At 37.7% G+C, this 16,918-nt stretch overlaps 2 protein-coding genes across 2 annotated transcripts; one reads left to right on the plus strand and one right to left on the minus strand.

Moving 5' to 3' along the window:
• Positions 1 to 241: 241 nt before the first annotated feature.
• Positions 242 to 6,752, plus strand: LOC311081908 (putative polypeptide N-acetylgalactosaminyltransferase 8). The gene is made up of 11 exons (XM_084112598.1): positions 242 to 529; positions 1,017 to 1,233; positions 1,312 to 1,478; positions 1,573 to 1,756; positions 1,949 to 2,146; positions 4,528 to 4,642; positions 4,729 to 4,914; positions 5,110 to 5,247; positions 5,334 to 5,429; positions 5,567 to 5,731; positions 5,823 to 6,752. The coding sequence occupies exons 1-11, from the start codon at positions 337 to 339 to the stop codon at positions 5,952 to 5,954; spliced, it is 1,791 nt and encodes a 596-aa protein (XP_083968724.1). The 5' UTR covers positions 242 to 336; the 3' UTR covers positions 5,955 to 6,752.
• A 2,641-nt stretch (positions 6,753 to 9,393) lies between these two features.
• Positions 9,394 to 16,823, minus strand: ada2b (adenosine deaminase 2b). Its single transcript, XM_084112600.1, has 10 exons — positions 16,693 to 16,823; positions 15,631 to 15,955; positions 15,029 to 15,248; positions 14,134 to 14,344; positions 12,559 to 12,686; positions 11,863 to 11,953; positions 11,565 to 11,673; positions 10,521 to 10,678; positions 10,197 to 10,399; positions 9,394 to 10,105 (listed from the first exon to the last, which is right to left on the minus strand). Exons 1-10 carry the CDS (start codon positions 16,711 to 16,713, stop codon positions 10,018 to 10,020), a joined length of 1,554 nt encoding a protein of 517 aa, XP_083968726.1. The 5' UTR covers positions 16,714 to 16,823; the 3' UTR covers positions 9,394 to 10,017.
• Positions 16,824 to 16,918: the final 95 nt, after the last annotated feature.

Consider the following 16,918-nt stretch of genomic DNA (forward strand, 5'->3'; position numbering starts at 1 on the left):
AGGCTAAATCAAAATGAATCAAAAACACACGACATGAGAAAATGAAGTTAAAGGACTGTAATGTCAGACTGGTTCATTTTGCTGAATGATATCATTGAGGTTTAGAAAGTTTGGTCAAGTGAATATTTTAGTTTAACTACCAGGATTCAATGTCCTGGTCTCCTCCTTCCCAAGATTAATGTAATCATGTTACAGTGATAAAGATCAGCAAACTAAAAAAAAACTCTCAGCAAACATTAGTGTCACAAAATCTAACATAGGACAGTGTCCACAGACTAACTGGTATGTGAAGAAGGAAAACATCTTGAAAACTGTGATTTTGCTGTTCTGATCATCATGAGAATTAGCTGTGTGAAGAGTTTGTTTCCAGTCTTGTCTGTCGCTGTGGTGTTTCTCTATATGAGTTCTGTCAAGTGGGAAATCCAAACTCAAGAAAAGCAGCTTCACCAAGTCCAGCAGAATTTCTCTTTACACGGCGCACTTCTCCTCAACAAGCTGGACAAACTGGAGGCTCATTTATACGCTGTTGGTGAGTTACTGTAATCAAATTTGACAAAAATAATTTCTGTTCACCTGTTTCACATGTTACCCTTTAAGCGCTCTTTAAAGTTGGCTCTTTAAAGATCTATCTATCTGTCTGTCTGTCTGTCATAATCTTATAGGTTAGTTTACTAAAAAAATAAAATTGTCATTAATTACTCACCCTCATGTCTTCGGAACACAAATTAAGATCTTTTTAATTAAATGATTTAAAAAAAAAAATTAAATAGCTGTTACTAGGTCACGAATATGACTGGGATATCTCTTTTTAAACATCTTTTTAGAAACATGATGGGTAAACATTTTTCAAAAGTATTAAATTCGTGAGAAAAAAAAAGTACTGAGTTCACCTTTAGTTTAGTTCACTGTCATTTGAAGTATACAATGATTTTCAAATAGATAAAACAACAGAAATCTGTTAATATGAGCTTTAAAGTTCTAACGAATTTTATTGACTTACACAAACATTTTTGCAGAAGAGAAAAGCCTCAAAGTGAGAAATGAGAAGAAACCAGTGAAGAAGCCAGCAAAGAAGCTGTTTCCAAACTCATATCTCTTCAAGCAGTGGACTGTGGAACTTTCTGAGGATGACCAGAGGAAGGCTGAAGATCTCTTTCAGAAATACGGCTATAATGCCTTCCTCAGTGACCAGATGCCTCTGGACCGGGAGCTGCCGGACACTCGAGACCACAAGTGAGTTTCAGCCGTTCATGGAAACGCTCTGACGTTTTTGATGGATTCATAAATTTTCCTTTTGTCATTGTTCTGTAGATGCATTGGCCGTGAATATCCGCACAATCTGCCCACCATCAGCGTGGTACTGATTTATCTGGATGAGGCTCTGTCTGTCATTCAAAGAGCCATTTGCAGCATCATCAACAGAACTCCAGCCCACCTGCTCAAAGAGATCATACTGGTGGACGACCACAGCAGAAATGGTTTGTTTCTCTCAAAACCTCATCAAATCCTATAGTTACAGATGCATATTATAAACAAACTGAGCTAGTCATTCTGGATGTATGTCTTCCACAGAAGAGCTGAAGACACAGCTGAACGTTTATGTCAGCTCCATCAATGAGAAGCACCCAGGCCTGGTGAAGATGGTGACCCATCCAGAGCAGAAAGGCCTGTCCCAGGCCAGAATCTCAGGCTGGGAGGCTGCCACCGGAGATGTGGTTGCCATCTTGGACGCCCACATTGAGGTCCATGTCAAATGGTGTGTAATTTTAGTAATCTTGTTATGTTTACATTTTATTGTATTTCAGCTTTATTTCAATTAATGAAAAATATTTGAATAGCTTTACTTTTAGTTAACAATGACAACACTTGTGAACAACCACCACAGACACATGAACATTATAACAGTGTAATAATGAAATCACATTCTCAAGTACTCTCTCACTTTTAGGGCGGAGCCTCTGCTTGCACGTATCCAGGCTGATCGCACGCTGGTCCTGAGCCCAGTGTTTGACAAAGTGAAATACGATGACTTGGAAGTGATAAACTATTCTGCCTATGCTCATGGTTTTGACTGGGCTCTCTGGTGCATGTACGTGGCTTTCCCACAGAAGTGGTACGATCAAAAAGACCCTTCACAGCCAGGAAAGTGAGTGTGTGTTTGTCTAATATTGTGTTTAAGATGTGACTGTATTAAAGAGACCATTTTATGCTTTTTTCCTTTCCCTTTAGTGTGTAATGCATCTGTTAGTGCATGTATAAGATCTGGAAATTTTCCACAAAGGGTATTTATTCTATCTAACAGAAAACACTGCTCCAGACCTGCCCAAAATGCATCGATCGAAGTCCAGATACAACTTCTGTAAACGTCTGTCACAATTGACTTTCATACCTGTCATGGCGCAGCTCTAAATAGAGTGGTGCAGGTATAACCCGGAAGACTAATTCACGACTGGTTCATTCGAGATTTTCTTATGAGTTTTTATAATTGGGTTTGTGTAATTTACGTTGTAGAACAAAACGTCAAAGTATTGTAAGCCCGTCTAATTGGTCCAATGGAGGTTTTCCAATAACACGGGGAAGGTTTCTCTGCGCGTTACTGTCTTTCCTTTTACGCAACACAACAAGGTTAAATGCAATATATTTTCTCACATGCAATAGCTCGTTTCATCTGACTCCATAAATGAAAAAGGTTTTAATGATATCTGTGCATCATTAAACGTGAACGAATACCTGATTATTCTTTTAACTCTGATTATAGTTTACCCATCTAGATTTGGAAACTATATCGCTCAGCAGTCCTTCGGATGCACGACACAATCTCGCCAAACAGAGGTAATTGGCTAAATATCTGATATTTGCCGTATTCACACGTACAAAATAACAGACACTTACATAGCCCCCTTGAATGCCACCTCAGGAACTTAATTAAATCGTTTCACTTTAGTAGAGGTCATGACCACCATAAAAGACGTTAGTCGATCAACTTACTTTTTTTAAAATGGCTTTGATTTAGTCAAGCCCGTGGTATCACCACGTACACGTATCTAAAGGAACATTTAAATGAGAACAGAGGTTATGGAGCGCACCCGAATCCAGGTTGATCAAAATAGCATTCGCTGATTCTGGACGGAAATAACTCGCTCCCCTCATTCAAGTACACTTGAATCTGATATCAGTATTAGTCGTCACTAATGTCTAGCGCAGGCTTGTGGAAATATACGGATCCTATAATCTATAAGAGTAAAAACAATCTCAGAGTCAGTCAGAATAAAATCAAACGTTTACAATTTATTGACCAGGTAATGAAGCAATAATTCAAAATCCAATTCGCAAGAATAAAATCATCAGTTAATCATAACATAACAACAATTCAAGAATCGAAGAATTTGTAAAGATTATTACCTGGCAACGAAAATTACACACAGCGTTTGTGTGGGCAGTCAACCTACAGACTCCACGAACTTTCTGCACCTTTTCCTTATATACCCAGATAATTCAATATTCTTACCAAATGGCCGTCTATCATTATAATTAGATTTTGGTTCCCTATTCAGGGATTCACACTGGGAGATCAGAATTTGTATTTGAATAGGTTCTTGTTTTACATACAGGAGGTACAGTCTGAATGGAGGATCTGGGGAGGGAACACCTTTAGAAGATACATAACTTTCTCATATTTTATAACTTCTTTTAGCTTTTCATTATGGTTGGGAGAATGAGACCATTTTACCAGGCGCACTGAGACACTTTAAATGATATCAAACATACATAGATACTTCTTGTACATACTTTACATTGCATAGGTTTTTCAGTGTATTTCAGGTGAGGAGGAGGGGGGATGAAGGGGAGATAGTGTGTGTGGAGTGTGAACTGCACTGTGTGCTGCATCTCAAAATCCCTGTTACATATGCAGGAGATAGTTCAAGTGTTAATGTCCAGGGGGGCCTTTTGTTCCATCTAGGGGTCGACCAGACATACTGGCTCCAGCCTTACAGTATCGTCAACTTATATTTACCACAGGCCTTATTTTACTCATAAACTGAAAATCCCATTACAAAACCCCATAGGAAAATATTGAGGGAATCAGCTGCGAATTAGTCTTCCGGGCTCTGACGTCATACCTCCACCACTCTATAAGGTATATAAAGAAAAAAGGTGAGACACGATTGTGGTGTGGGGCATTACATATCTGACACACGCTCAGCCAGTCACAGTGCATTGGGTCAGACGGCCAATCAGAGAACTCTGGGCTTTTCGGAAGGAGGAGCTTTGTAGATATCAGAGCTAGTCTGTTAGACAAAGAAGAATAGAGTGAATATGTGAAAAATTAAGTTGTTTGAACATTAAAGCATGATAACTATACTAGTACACCCAATAAACAAAGTAACAACCTTTTAAAATAGCATCACATGGCCTCTAAGTTTAAGTTGTATGAAAGCAGTTTCACGCTGACAATCGTTCTGTTCTGTTGAGCTGATGTTGCTATATTGTGCTCTATTAAATCCGTTCTCTCCGCCTGTTCTCCAGGAGTCCCTCTGTAATGGGAATACTTGTGGTTGATCGTCTGTTCTTTGGTGAGATTGGGACTCTGGATGGAGGGATGCAGGTGTACGGAGGAGAGAATGTTGAATTAGGAATACGGGTAAAGCACATGATCATTCTACTGAATTATATTAAATTAAACTCTATATATTATACTATATTCAGTGTTGATTTTTCTCGGCTCAGGTGTGGTCGTGTGGAGGAAGTATAGAGATTGTTCCCTGCTCTAAAGTTGCTCACATTGAAAGGGCGCACAAACCCTACATGCCTGACCTTAGTGGTGTAATGAAGAGAAATGCCCTCAGAGTGGCAGAAGTTTGGATGGACGAATACAAGAAAAATGTCCACATCGCCTGGGGTGTCCCCATACAGGTAGATCTAATGAAAAGATTCAGCCACACAAATTCTGGATGTTCAAGACCAGTTCTAGGAGTCTTGATGTGTTGATTTAGTCAGGTTCGGTTTGAGACCATTAAAGTAAACCGAGAGGTGTGACTAAAGGTTTGAAATGTTAAATTGTTTTGGCTCTTCATTCGATTTATGATCTGTTCTCTCCTTTTCCCACAGAACCATGGGATAGACATCGGTGATGTTTCAGAGAGAAAGAGACTGAGAGAGAGGCTGAAATGCAAACCATTCAAATGGTATCTGGAAAATGTCTATACGGCGTTAAATCCTTGGAATGATTTACTAGGTTATGGAGTGGTGAGTGACATATGGTTCACTATGACTCAAGAGAGTTTTATATAAGAGAAGTTTAATATAATGTCCTTATTATCTCTATCACACAGCTTATTAATGATCTGCAAACAAGTTTATGTTTGGATAAGGGGCCATCTGAGGAGAACACTCCCATTTTATATCCATGTCATTTCTTTTCCTCACAGGTATAATATCTTCTCTTCTCTTCTCTTCTCTTCTCTTCTCTTCTCTTCTCTTCTCTTCTCTTCTCTTCTCTTCTCTTCTCTTCTCTTCTCTGTATTTTTGAGGAATATTTGACGCACTTTAGTCTCTTCTTACACAGGTATTTTACTATACAGCAAGTGGTGAGATACTTGCTCATCCCCTGCCGACCCTTTTACACGATCGGAAGCGCTGTCTAATTGATCCCGGCTCAGGCAGGTTTCCAGAGCTGTCCTGGTGTTCAGACACTGAAAAACAAAAACACATGTACTGGGACTTCAAACAGGTGAACAAACCCCAAATACTGAGAGGATACTGTGGTATATCACAATATTTCATTGCATGAAAACATTTTCTTCATCTTGTTTGATTTTTAGGGACAGGCCATACAGAACAGAGACACCAAACGCTGTCTGGAGATCGGCGCTGAGCAGAACGTAAAAAACGTTTTTATTCAGGAATGCAGAAACCAGCACTGGAGGATACAACATGTAATTCAGGATTTATGAAACGCAATCTGATGAGAAATTAAAAATATAACTGATACCCAGAAAGAGGATTTAAGAGAAAAATAATGATTTTCACAGTTTAAATAGAAATCGTAATATATGTCAAAATAATTGCAATTTATTTACTTTTTGGCCAAGTCGTGCAGCCTTATATAAATAATTTTAAAATAAAACAACCAAAATAAAACACTTCACTAAATAAAGATTAAAATTTGTATCTGATTACCAGCATGTCATGAGACTGTTAACTGACATCAGAGATTTGTGAATATGCGAATGTGCTGTTACATTACTGAAATATTAACTTAACTTAATAGTAACATAATTATTTTATTATTTGGCTGACAAATAAGTTTGAGAACTCCTGATATAGAGCAAGTGAACTCTACATAGTTTACAGAAACTTTACTAAATCAATGTTAAACCCCCTATAAGTCCTTTTCAATACCACTGAGATTAATTAGTGTCAGTTTCAGTTTCAAGTTTCTATGTAAATATATGTGAATTATTTCCTTCAAAGAAAAATGTAATAATTAAAAAAACTCAATGAGCAGGAATACATTGTCAAATTTCAACTCTAAAATGGAGGATTTTAATGAAATGTTGAACTCAGTACAAGAGTAGGTTATGTTTAAGAAAATCGATGGATGGATGGTTTCTTTTTTGTTTGTTTCTTTATGAAATCATTGTATGTAAAAACATTTTTTTTAAATTGTTTCATGTTTCTAAGTAGTCTTCCTAAAAGCTCTTGAAGGTGCATGTTGTCACGAAATATCAGTGTCTATTAAAGGAATAACCAAAAAAAAATTTTGAAAATGATTTTTTTCATCTTTTACCTGCCATTAAGCCGGGTGCACACTGTGCGATTTTGGCCACAATTTGGCCGTCTGAGACAAATTTTGCAAATCCTAAAAGAATCCTCTGATCCTAGATTCCTAGGGTAAAATCTAAAGTCTTTGATCGTTAGTTTGACATGTTCACCGACAGCCGATAAATGACCATTGCGATCAAATTTGATCTCCGACGAATTTCTGGCAGTGTCAGAAGATTTGACTCACAGTCCTGCAGTGTGACTTCTCCTACGACGACAGTCAAATTGTCTTTGTTTTTTCAGGACAAGCCATGACCAAAATTAACATTAGAGATTTCTTTGTAGCCACCATTTTAATAATGCAACTCACAGTCAATGTGTCATTGTTTGATGATGTAAAGCTCTATGGAATGTCAAGAGGGCCAAAAACACGTCAATTTTAACACGTCAAAAACGCGTCTTTCACGCATATTCAACGCATGAAAATACGTGTGAAATACACGTTAAAAATCAGTTTGAACAGGTCAGTGTCATTGGCTGCTGAAGACTTGGGTCTAACCATTTCTGTGAGCTTAGGGGGGTGTACCGTTCATAGGCTAGGCTACCACCACTGAACATGCTGTAGATCAGCCATGACTTTCCCCAAAATGAATCAATAAAGGCTGTGACATATACTTACAACTTTGAATTATATTTTCTCTTGATCTGGTGCCAATAACACTCCGTTGTTGCAGGGGTTTGGTTCATAGCTTCAAGGTCAAAGTTGACAGAGAAAGTTCATGAGCTGCTTCACGGCATGAACAAAGCCTGATTGCTTTGGTTTGGTTTTGTCAACACAAAACTAATCCTTTAACCCTGAGTTTGTTCAGCTACCTTCATGGTATAGTTTCTTGAGCAGTTTAATGCGTCTTGACTGTCGTACAGTCTGACATTTATGACAACTTAGATCTTACAGTGTGACATGGCTTACAGCGAGGATCATGTTCTTACAGTCTGACAAGTAACAATCGTAAAGGACTATAATAAATCGCACAGTGTGCACCTGGCTTTACACAAATAGAGATATTTAGCAGAACATCCAAACTGTTGTTTTCCAAACAACAAATGAATGAAAAGCTCCAAAAAGGACAGAATTAGTCCATATGACTTGTGTATTTCTGGTTTTCTCAAACCATATGATAACTTACTGTGATGAACGGGTCAAAGTTTAAGTTGTTATTTAGTGAAAAATCTTGTGCTTCTGGAGCATTTCAAATCTTGAATCTGAGGCATGTTTTCATGTAAATATAGATTCACACCTTGTTTTATTCTTTTTGTGAATCTATTATGTTACATTTCATAAAGAAGCTCAAGATAAGATAATATATACTGAATCTATTACATGCAAACTTCTTAGCTTCTGTCACAGCTGACTAAGCATCAGTGATGTTGCACTTTTAAACAATAGCCACAAGCATGGCAGGACCAATGAGTCTTATAGAATAACTGAAAGCAGAAAGGAAATGCCTTTAATAGACCACAGCTACAAAACGAAACTGTCTGTGATGACATTTGTGCTCGAGCATTTAAATCATCATGAGAATTAGCTGTGTGAAGAGTTTGTTTCCAGTCTTGTCTGTCGCTGTGGTGTTTCTCTATATGAGTTCTGTCAAGTGGGAAATCCAAACTCAAGAAAAGCAGCTTCACCAAGTCCAGCAGAATTTCTCTTTACACAGCACACTTCTCCTCAACAAGCTGGACAAACTGGAGGCTCATTTATACGCTGTGGGTGAGTTACTGAGATCTGTTTTGCCTGAATGTTGCTGTAGACTTTGAATACTTGAACACAAATTCTTGCAGAAGAGAAAAGCCTCAAAGTAATAAATGAGAAGAAACCAGTGAAGAAGCCAACAAAGAAGCTGTTTCCAAACTCATATCTCTTCAAGCAGTGGACTGTGGATCTTTCTGAGGACGACCAGAGGAAGGCTGAAGATCTCTTTCAGAAATACAGCTATAATGCCTTCCTCAGTGACCAGATGCCTCTGGACTGGGAGCTGCCGGACACTCGAGACCACAAGTGAGTTTCTCTCCGTCTGTTCTTCAGTGAGATTGGGACTCTGGATGGAGGTTGAATTAGGAATATGGGTAAAGCACGATTGTTCTACTGAATTATGTTATATTATACTCTATATTCAATGTTGATTTTTTTCTCGGCTCAGGTGTGGCTGTGTGGAGGAATTACAAGCGCAAAAACCCTACATGCCTGAAGACCTTAGTGGCGAAATGAGGAGAAATGCCCTCAAAGTGGCAGAAGTTTGGATGGATGAATACAAGATAAATGTCTCCACATCGCAGGTATCATGAAAGAAATCCACTCATATCTTCCGTCTGTTTGATACATATCAAAAGACAATTCTAGCAGTTTTGTTTTTTGTGTTAAGAGTGAGATGTGAAAATGATTTTCTTTGTTGACACATCAGTTTGCTGCTTTAACAACCTGACATTCATGACATCTACTGGGAATATAACTGGTGTTTGCTAATTATTAGACTAGTCAAACAACCAGTGTTCCTGTTCTCGTCTTCTCATGCAGAACCAATTCTTTAAAAAAATCTTTGTGTAAACATGAACATGAACAAGTTCTTGATATACAGTATATGGAGCGTGTTTTTTATTGTTTATGGTGGTAAAGAGGAATGTCAGCAAGTACTAACAGAACGTCTACGGCAGGGAGCCACACCAGACATCTGTGTTTATGTTCAAATATAAATGCTATTGAATTGCAGGACACATTGTATAAACCTCACAGTCTAAACTTGGTCAAAGTAGTATGTCAAATAATACTCTTGGCATTTAGAAAGTCCTTCTGCACAATGTGCTGATTTTTTATTCTTCATTTTTATTCTTCATTTGAAACCCCCTAGTTTTTTAAGGTAACTACCCAGCTAACAAAATCTGTTCTAAAAACTTTTCACTAACATTCCCATTAAGCTGGGAAAATGTTATTTCTGAATGTTCTCTGAACATAGACAATAAGGGAACATTCCATTTTATCATATTGCAAACATCATGGGAAGCTTACTTTTGAATGTTCTCTAAACATTCTGTTACATTTAAAAAATATGTTAGACGAACATCCAGAACGAACATTCTATTAACATTAAGAACATTTGTTCAAAGCTTTGTGAGAAGTCAAAGGTCTGAAAACGTTTCCTGTTAGCGCGATAATAATAATAAAACAAATACAGTCCTCTCCTCTTCTGTTTGTCATGGTTATGAATTATCTGCTACGAACTTATTCCACTTTTCCTGCCATATCGTCAAAGCTTTATCCTGTAGTTGTGGTGACAAGGAACTGTACCTGTTAAAAAGGGGGAAAATGCAACCTTAAATTCATCTTCTACATAACTGAAATTATATCTCAAATGAAAGTGTATGAATAAATCTTGCACCTGATTGAATTCATCGCTAGCTCCTTCAGAGTGCCCAGGTTTGCGCTCAGCCCTCCAATACCCACAAAGGCCTGGTAGAAATCATAGGAGAGCCCAGTGGTCCCGAATAAGGTGGGATCATCAGAACTCACCACTATGGGATGACCGTCTGACATTAGTGCCACAGCGGGGTGGTTTCGCAGATCCGAGACCAGCTTTAGCACCTGGAGAAAACAAAACACTGTTTATTCAACCAGTAACACTATAATTCTGCTAAGTCTGTCCAAATATCGTTTTAAATCACACCATGCGAAGTACAACAAATTTTTATTTGAAGGAATATACCTGGTTGGAAATGGGACACAACTCCACTGCTACCCCTTTTGTCCTGGAGAGCTGCTTGGCCAGAGGATGATGTACCAGCGCAAAGCCATGTCCAATGCGGCTGGTGTTAAACAACAAAGCGTCTAAAACGTTCCTGTCCACATCCGTACCATCCAAATCTAAAAGCAAACACCCATAGTCTAATGTGGCGAACTCTGAGACGAGGTAAAGATGGATCCAAATGCAGATGTTTTATTAAAGTATTATCAAAATAGTGATGGGCGCTTTCGAAACAAGCCTCAAAACCTTTGCGAATAATTTGTTTCAAAATTCGAACCAGTGATTCGAAGCGAGTATTTGGGTTTGTGATTTCGAAAAGCTTCGTTTCTCCCATCACTATATCAAAATACAATTAACTCAAAAACTGGAAAATGGAACACAAGGAGACTGAACTGAGAACAACAACATACAGCCATAGAAAGACAAGACCTGACAAACAACATGGGAAACACAAGGGCTATACTGTATATACAGACATGCTAACAAGGTAACAAGACACACATGTGAATACAATCAAGGGGAACCAATGAAACAAAAGGACTACAAAGGGACTATAAATATAGACTCAGAAAACTAGAAATATAACATAAATTCTAAACAAACAGGGAACATGTAACACAGTAAGCATATTCCAATTCAGCTGTTATTGTACAACTACCCAGCTAAAAACATTCTAGTAAGGTTCTCTCAAATTTATGAACAAAAGTTCTTTCACTAACATTAACGTAACTTTTTTTTTGCAAAAACATTTAGTTGGATAGTTCATCTAACATTATTTAAACATGTTTCAAAACGTTCCCATAATATTTGCAAAATTAAAACATAATTCTTTTTTAAAAAAATATGCAAAACATTCACGCAACCAAGAAAACGTTTGAACGTTCAGAGAACATTTAGAAATAAAGTTTTCAGAACTCAATGAGAACGTTGGCGAAATGTTCTTAGAGCATATTTTTGTGAGCTGGATAACTGTAACTGAAACTGAAGTGAGCTACACATACTGACCTGTTTCTCCAGCATGGAAAAAGAAAGGTAGTTGTGTTTCCATCTCTGAAATGAGTGACAAGGCTTCTCGAAAGTACCAGATAGATCTTCCGGTGTCTTCACGACCTACCTACAGCAATAAATTGATCAAATCAGAGAAAAGTAATACTATTGTTACGTGCAGGCTCCTGATCAAGCCCAATTTCCTTGTGAAAAAGAACTTAAGCATACTTTTAAAAATAACTTAGTTCCCTTGATTATTCCATTCTGGTGGCATGGCTATGGACTGTAACCTAACTTAGGTCAAGGATGAGATTACCAGGTCAAATCCAGCGACGATGTCTGGATATTTTCGCTGCATTTCAATGGCCTCTTGCACGGCCCCCTTCACTTGATATACATAAAGATTCCTGTGTGTGCATTCAGATCAGCAGAAAAGTATATTAAACCTCCTGTCAAAACAAAATCCTAGATATATAATTCATCTTTTTGAACTGAGAGTTCACTAAAATGTTTCTTCTTACTTTGCATTAATTTATGGCATAGGTTTCTTTGCTTTTGTAATCTCAAGTTTATGTTTTAAGGAAGCATTATTATCCATAATCTCATCCATAATCAGAAATTTCAACCCTTTAGTCTAGTGCCATCATAATTGAAAAATTTAAATGCCATTTCTTTTTTTGTTTTTTAAAACGGTAATCATTAAAGTTACTGAATTAAATTAGCCAAAAAGGTACACTCTTTTCAAAAAAAAAAGAAAAAAACACTGTATAAAATGCCATTTGGCTTAAAGGCAGTTAATTCTTTAATGGTTGTAAAAAAGAACATTTTAATACATAAAACTGAACATACACATTTCATTAGTGTCACAACCCTTGGTAACAGATATAAAAATGTATTATTAATTATTATTTTGGAATGGTTGGTAAATGTATTTGGATTATTTAATCTGTTCATGGGAGAAAACAGGCAAGGGAACAACTGAACATAAGAATTTAATGTAATGTAGTTTTACCTGTGGACAGTGAAGATAATACGAGTTCCTATGAAGTCTGGATGATTTGCTCTGAACTGCTCAGTGATGTTTCTGTAGACCTCCAGAGACCACGCTCTGTCATGAGTAGTGCCATCCAGTTCATACGCCTAAACATAATATCATTTTACAATATAGTTTGTTTTCAGGACAATATAAAATAAACATGGTTTTCACATAAAAATTAAAGGATTTGGATTTAGACAAGGGTTGTTCATGGATTTGTTTACATGACCAGTCTGTTAGAGACAGTATTTGAAGTGCCACTATTGTGCTTTTTTGAATATTACCTTTTATGTAGTGTGTAATATGGCTGTTTGTGAATGTAAAAGGTCTGCAAAGTTTCAAAGATCAAAGTTATCGTCTCCCAAAAGAAAGAGCGATTCTGAACTGCCTGAAGCAAGTCGTCAGTAATTACAGTCTAACTTCCTACATGTACGTAGGTTTGTAACAAATTTGCCTATGATTTTCATTGGCTGCCGTGATTAACGTCTACTTTGACCCGCCCTCAGACACTGTAGTTGCAGCTGAAGCCTGGAAGTGTTTGGTTCGTGTTCATGTAGAGTTCTTTGCATGCTCTTCCCAAGGATGAGGACTTGCGCTGGAATGGATAGGGTAAAACTGACACCATCGCATCGTTACTGTTCGCATCACTGTGTATCAAGTGTTGAGGAAGATCCGGAGCTTAAATTCAGATATAGTAATGGTCGTTTTGTTTCCGACACAGGTTATAAGCAGTAGACCAATCACAATAGACTGGGTCGTCTGACCAATCAGAGCAATCAGAACGCTGCGTCCTAAACTGCAAACTTTATAGTAGGTAGTGGTAATACATTTGGTTTAAAACTTACTCCGTGACCGAAAAAAAGTATGTTATATAGCAGTGGTTCTCAATTCCAGTCCTCGTGACCCACTGCTCTGCACATTTTGTATGTCTCCCTTATTTAACACACCTGAATCAGATCATCAGCTCATTAGGAGAGACTCCATGAACTGAACTGAGTGTGTCAGATAAGAGAGACATACAAAATGTGCAGAGCAGTGGGTCACGAGGACTGGAATTGAGAACCACTGCTATATAGTACGAATGCATTAGTTGCATCGCTTCACTTCCATTCACAAATCCTCTCCTGTGGCCTTATAGTAAAGTCCATCGAATGCACACTTCAGAATCTCGGCATAAGTAGTAGGTCATCTGGGTACTTTTTGCCTACTCTTGAATGCTATGAATTCGGACATACTACTTGGCTCACATACTGTTTTTCATATACTGTATATAGAATGGCAGTCTGAAGTAGGCATATTTGTGCTTAGCGTGAGTCCTTTATCGAGGCGAGGTGATGCTGCAATGTATATTGTGAGAAAATTAAAGCCTTTTTTGGCCTTAAATGCATGTATGCAAGACCTCCAAAACAAAATTAGGAACCTTTAAAATAGCAAAATAGAGGCACTTTAAGATAAAACATGCAATCTGTTCCCAAATTATTGTTGAATTTTTCATCCAAGAGCACAGACTGTATAAACTTAATTTTGTAATGTGATTTAACAGTCGCAAACCTTGGACTGTCCGACCCTCAGCTCCACGTACATGATGTTGTCTTTGTAAAGCTCCGTCAGAGCCTCGTAAATGTAGTCCTTAAAAACAGGTGCATAGTTGATCAGCCCAGACAGAGCCATAAAAATCTTCTCAAACCGGTCCCATGCTGCATCTTGTGTTGGATAAGACGTCTCCGGGTCTTCCGTGAAGAGTGTAAGATTCCGCATTAAACTGAGAAATTGAATTCATGTAATTAGTCTGTTTTCAGTTTGTTGGTTTTGGAACTGGTTATAATTAAATATGAATATATTAGGACACACACACTGCTGCTGTTGATTATTGCTGTTGTTGTAGATTAATGCTGCTGCTGCTGCAGAGCAAGTACAGGAACTTGCTACTGCTAATACATACACTGATATGCTGATGTGAGCATGTCAGACACACTGCTTCAGAACAGATAGCATATCTAAAATTACCCGTAGCAGATCTACGCAGGTGGAGCTGGGGAAGATGGAGGGTTTCAGAGGAACTCTGATAGAGTGCAGTGTTAACTGCTATAGTAAATGCTAACCAGCCATTTAAATGCTGAGCAGAAAGTTCATTGGCTGCAAATGTGACATGAACCAATCAGCTTGTGGCATGTGGTTAACAATATAAATATCAGCAGTTAAATTAAGGACCCATCAGCCTGCGCCATCTAGAGTTTCATGACAGAACTTGGTGTATATATATATATATATATATATATATATATATCTGTCAAACTGCCACTAAAGCCATACTTACAGTAAAAATTTATTTGTGGCATTTGCAAACAAATGATGCTTTTCAGTGCAATAACATGTCCTGAATGGCCACTGCCATTTTTGTATCAGTGGTTATTTTTATGCCTGATGTTGAAATACGTTTGATCACCTGTTATCAAAGGCAGTGACATCACTGAGGCTGGCCCTCAGCAGGTCTAGCCGTTTCCAGACAAAGCATCCAAAACGTGGAAAGGGCATAATAGTAGAGAAAAGGAACTTCAGTGACCCGTCCCACGTGAAGCAGATGTAACAATGAGGCCTGTATGTTGCATTCAGCACCAGCCATTCCACACTCACCATAGCGGAGCTGTGGATGTGAAGGGCAGCACCTGTAAGGCACAGAGTCATTTTGTCATCTAAAGGACAGATGTGCCCCAAATTATATATTTTTTTCAAACCATCTCAGCGCAAACTTTCAGAGATTTCATTAGTCATGTCAATCACAGTGCTGATTGCCTACACAATGTTACAACAAATCGTAACCCCTAACCCTACCCTACATCTTAACCTTAAAGGGGTCCTATTATCTGATTTTTACATTCTCAACTTTCTTAAGTTTGTAATGTTGCTGTTTGAGCATGAAAAAGGTCTGCCAATTTCGAAAACACAAAGTGGTCCCCTTTAATCAATGAAATTGCCTTGGTGTGATTTGCACTGAACTTCTTTGGGAAAAAAAAAATCACATGTCCCAAACATATAACCATTTTTTACCCTTTGGCATTTTCTGTAGTAGTTTGAAGACAGGGCTTTTTTGCACAATGTGCCTCACTTTGAAGAAGTGATTGGCAGGTGGGAAAGGTGAATAAACCATTTCCTTCAGCTTTAGCTGGTGTAGGATTGAATCCAATTGCAGTTCAGCCGGAGTGAGCTCCACTCTGCCCCCTACTTGCTGGGAGATCTCCTGCTTCAGCATCAGATCCCTCTGATGGGGGTCTGGCATTGGATTACACTCTCTGATACACAGTAACATCAGCATGATCAGAGCTTCCCAGCTGAAGATACACCAGAAGAGACGCCTCATGCTCGTACAGAGATCCTGAGACAAGAGAGAGTGATATTCCTATGCTTGTTATTTTTTTATTTTTTTATTTGAGTGATTTGTCTTTATCAAATGTGTCTGATGGTTCTAGATTATTTTGTGCTGTGCAATTTGCACCTAAACCACATTTCACTTTGCATTGGATATATTGTGTTAATACAAAATTAAACGCTGACTAAGTCTCAAGTTCATAGCTGACAATCTAAACAAATCTAAATCAAATTGTTTTCTTATTATGGTTTGGATGCAAGTATTAACTTGTATATTTTTTTGTCCCTTTTCCTAGTTTAACGTCTTAATCAGATCTATCCCTTGTTAAAAGTCAGGACAATAGTCTAATGTCAACTTCATTTCTTTGCAGTCATTCTGTGAAATGCATAAAAGGGTCTAAATTCACTTACTGCTGCATTTCAACTCGCTTTGTTCAAAACCAATCTTTGAACATCAAATTTATTAATAAACGTAATGTACATGATCAAAATGTAACCTACTTCATAATTATCATTATATTCAACACAGGTCATGTTAGATCTCACTATTTCCTTAGTATGGGTAATATTATTTTAATATGGTTGCTTGACCCCTAGCCTTTGCAATAATCAAATAATTGACAATCTAATAAAGTCTAATAAATAAAAATAAAATCTAACAATCTAATAAAGAAAACCTCAGCAATAAAAACAGTATACCTTAAAATATTACTATTGATTTATAAATAACAAAAAACTCCTTACCTTCAAGTTTATTTTACTCATTACTCCCTTTTTGTTCCCTGCTATTTGTCTTACATTCAGAGAGCATGTATTTCAGCTGCCTTGTTTCTGCATGTTAAGTTCCTCATTCTGAAGGACAGCACATGTTGAGAATGTGATGACAATAGAGCATGTGACATACTGTGAAATCTTAAATGACTCATAGAATAAGAGCCTTCAGCAAACCCTTCTCATTATGACATTCCCC

This window comes from Abramis brama (genome assembly GCF_963993115.1).
Source record: "Abramis brama genome assembly, chromosome: 4".
Classification (NCBI taxonomy): Eukaryota; Metazoa; Chordata; class Actinopteri; order Cypriniformes; family Leuciscidae; genus Abramis; species Abramis brama.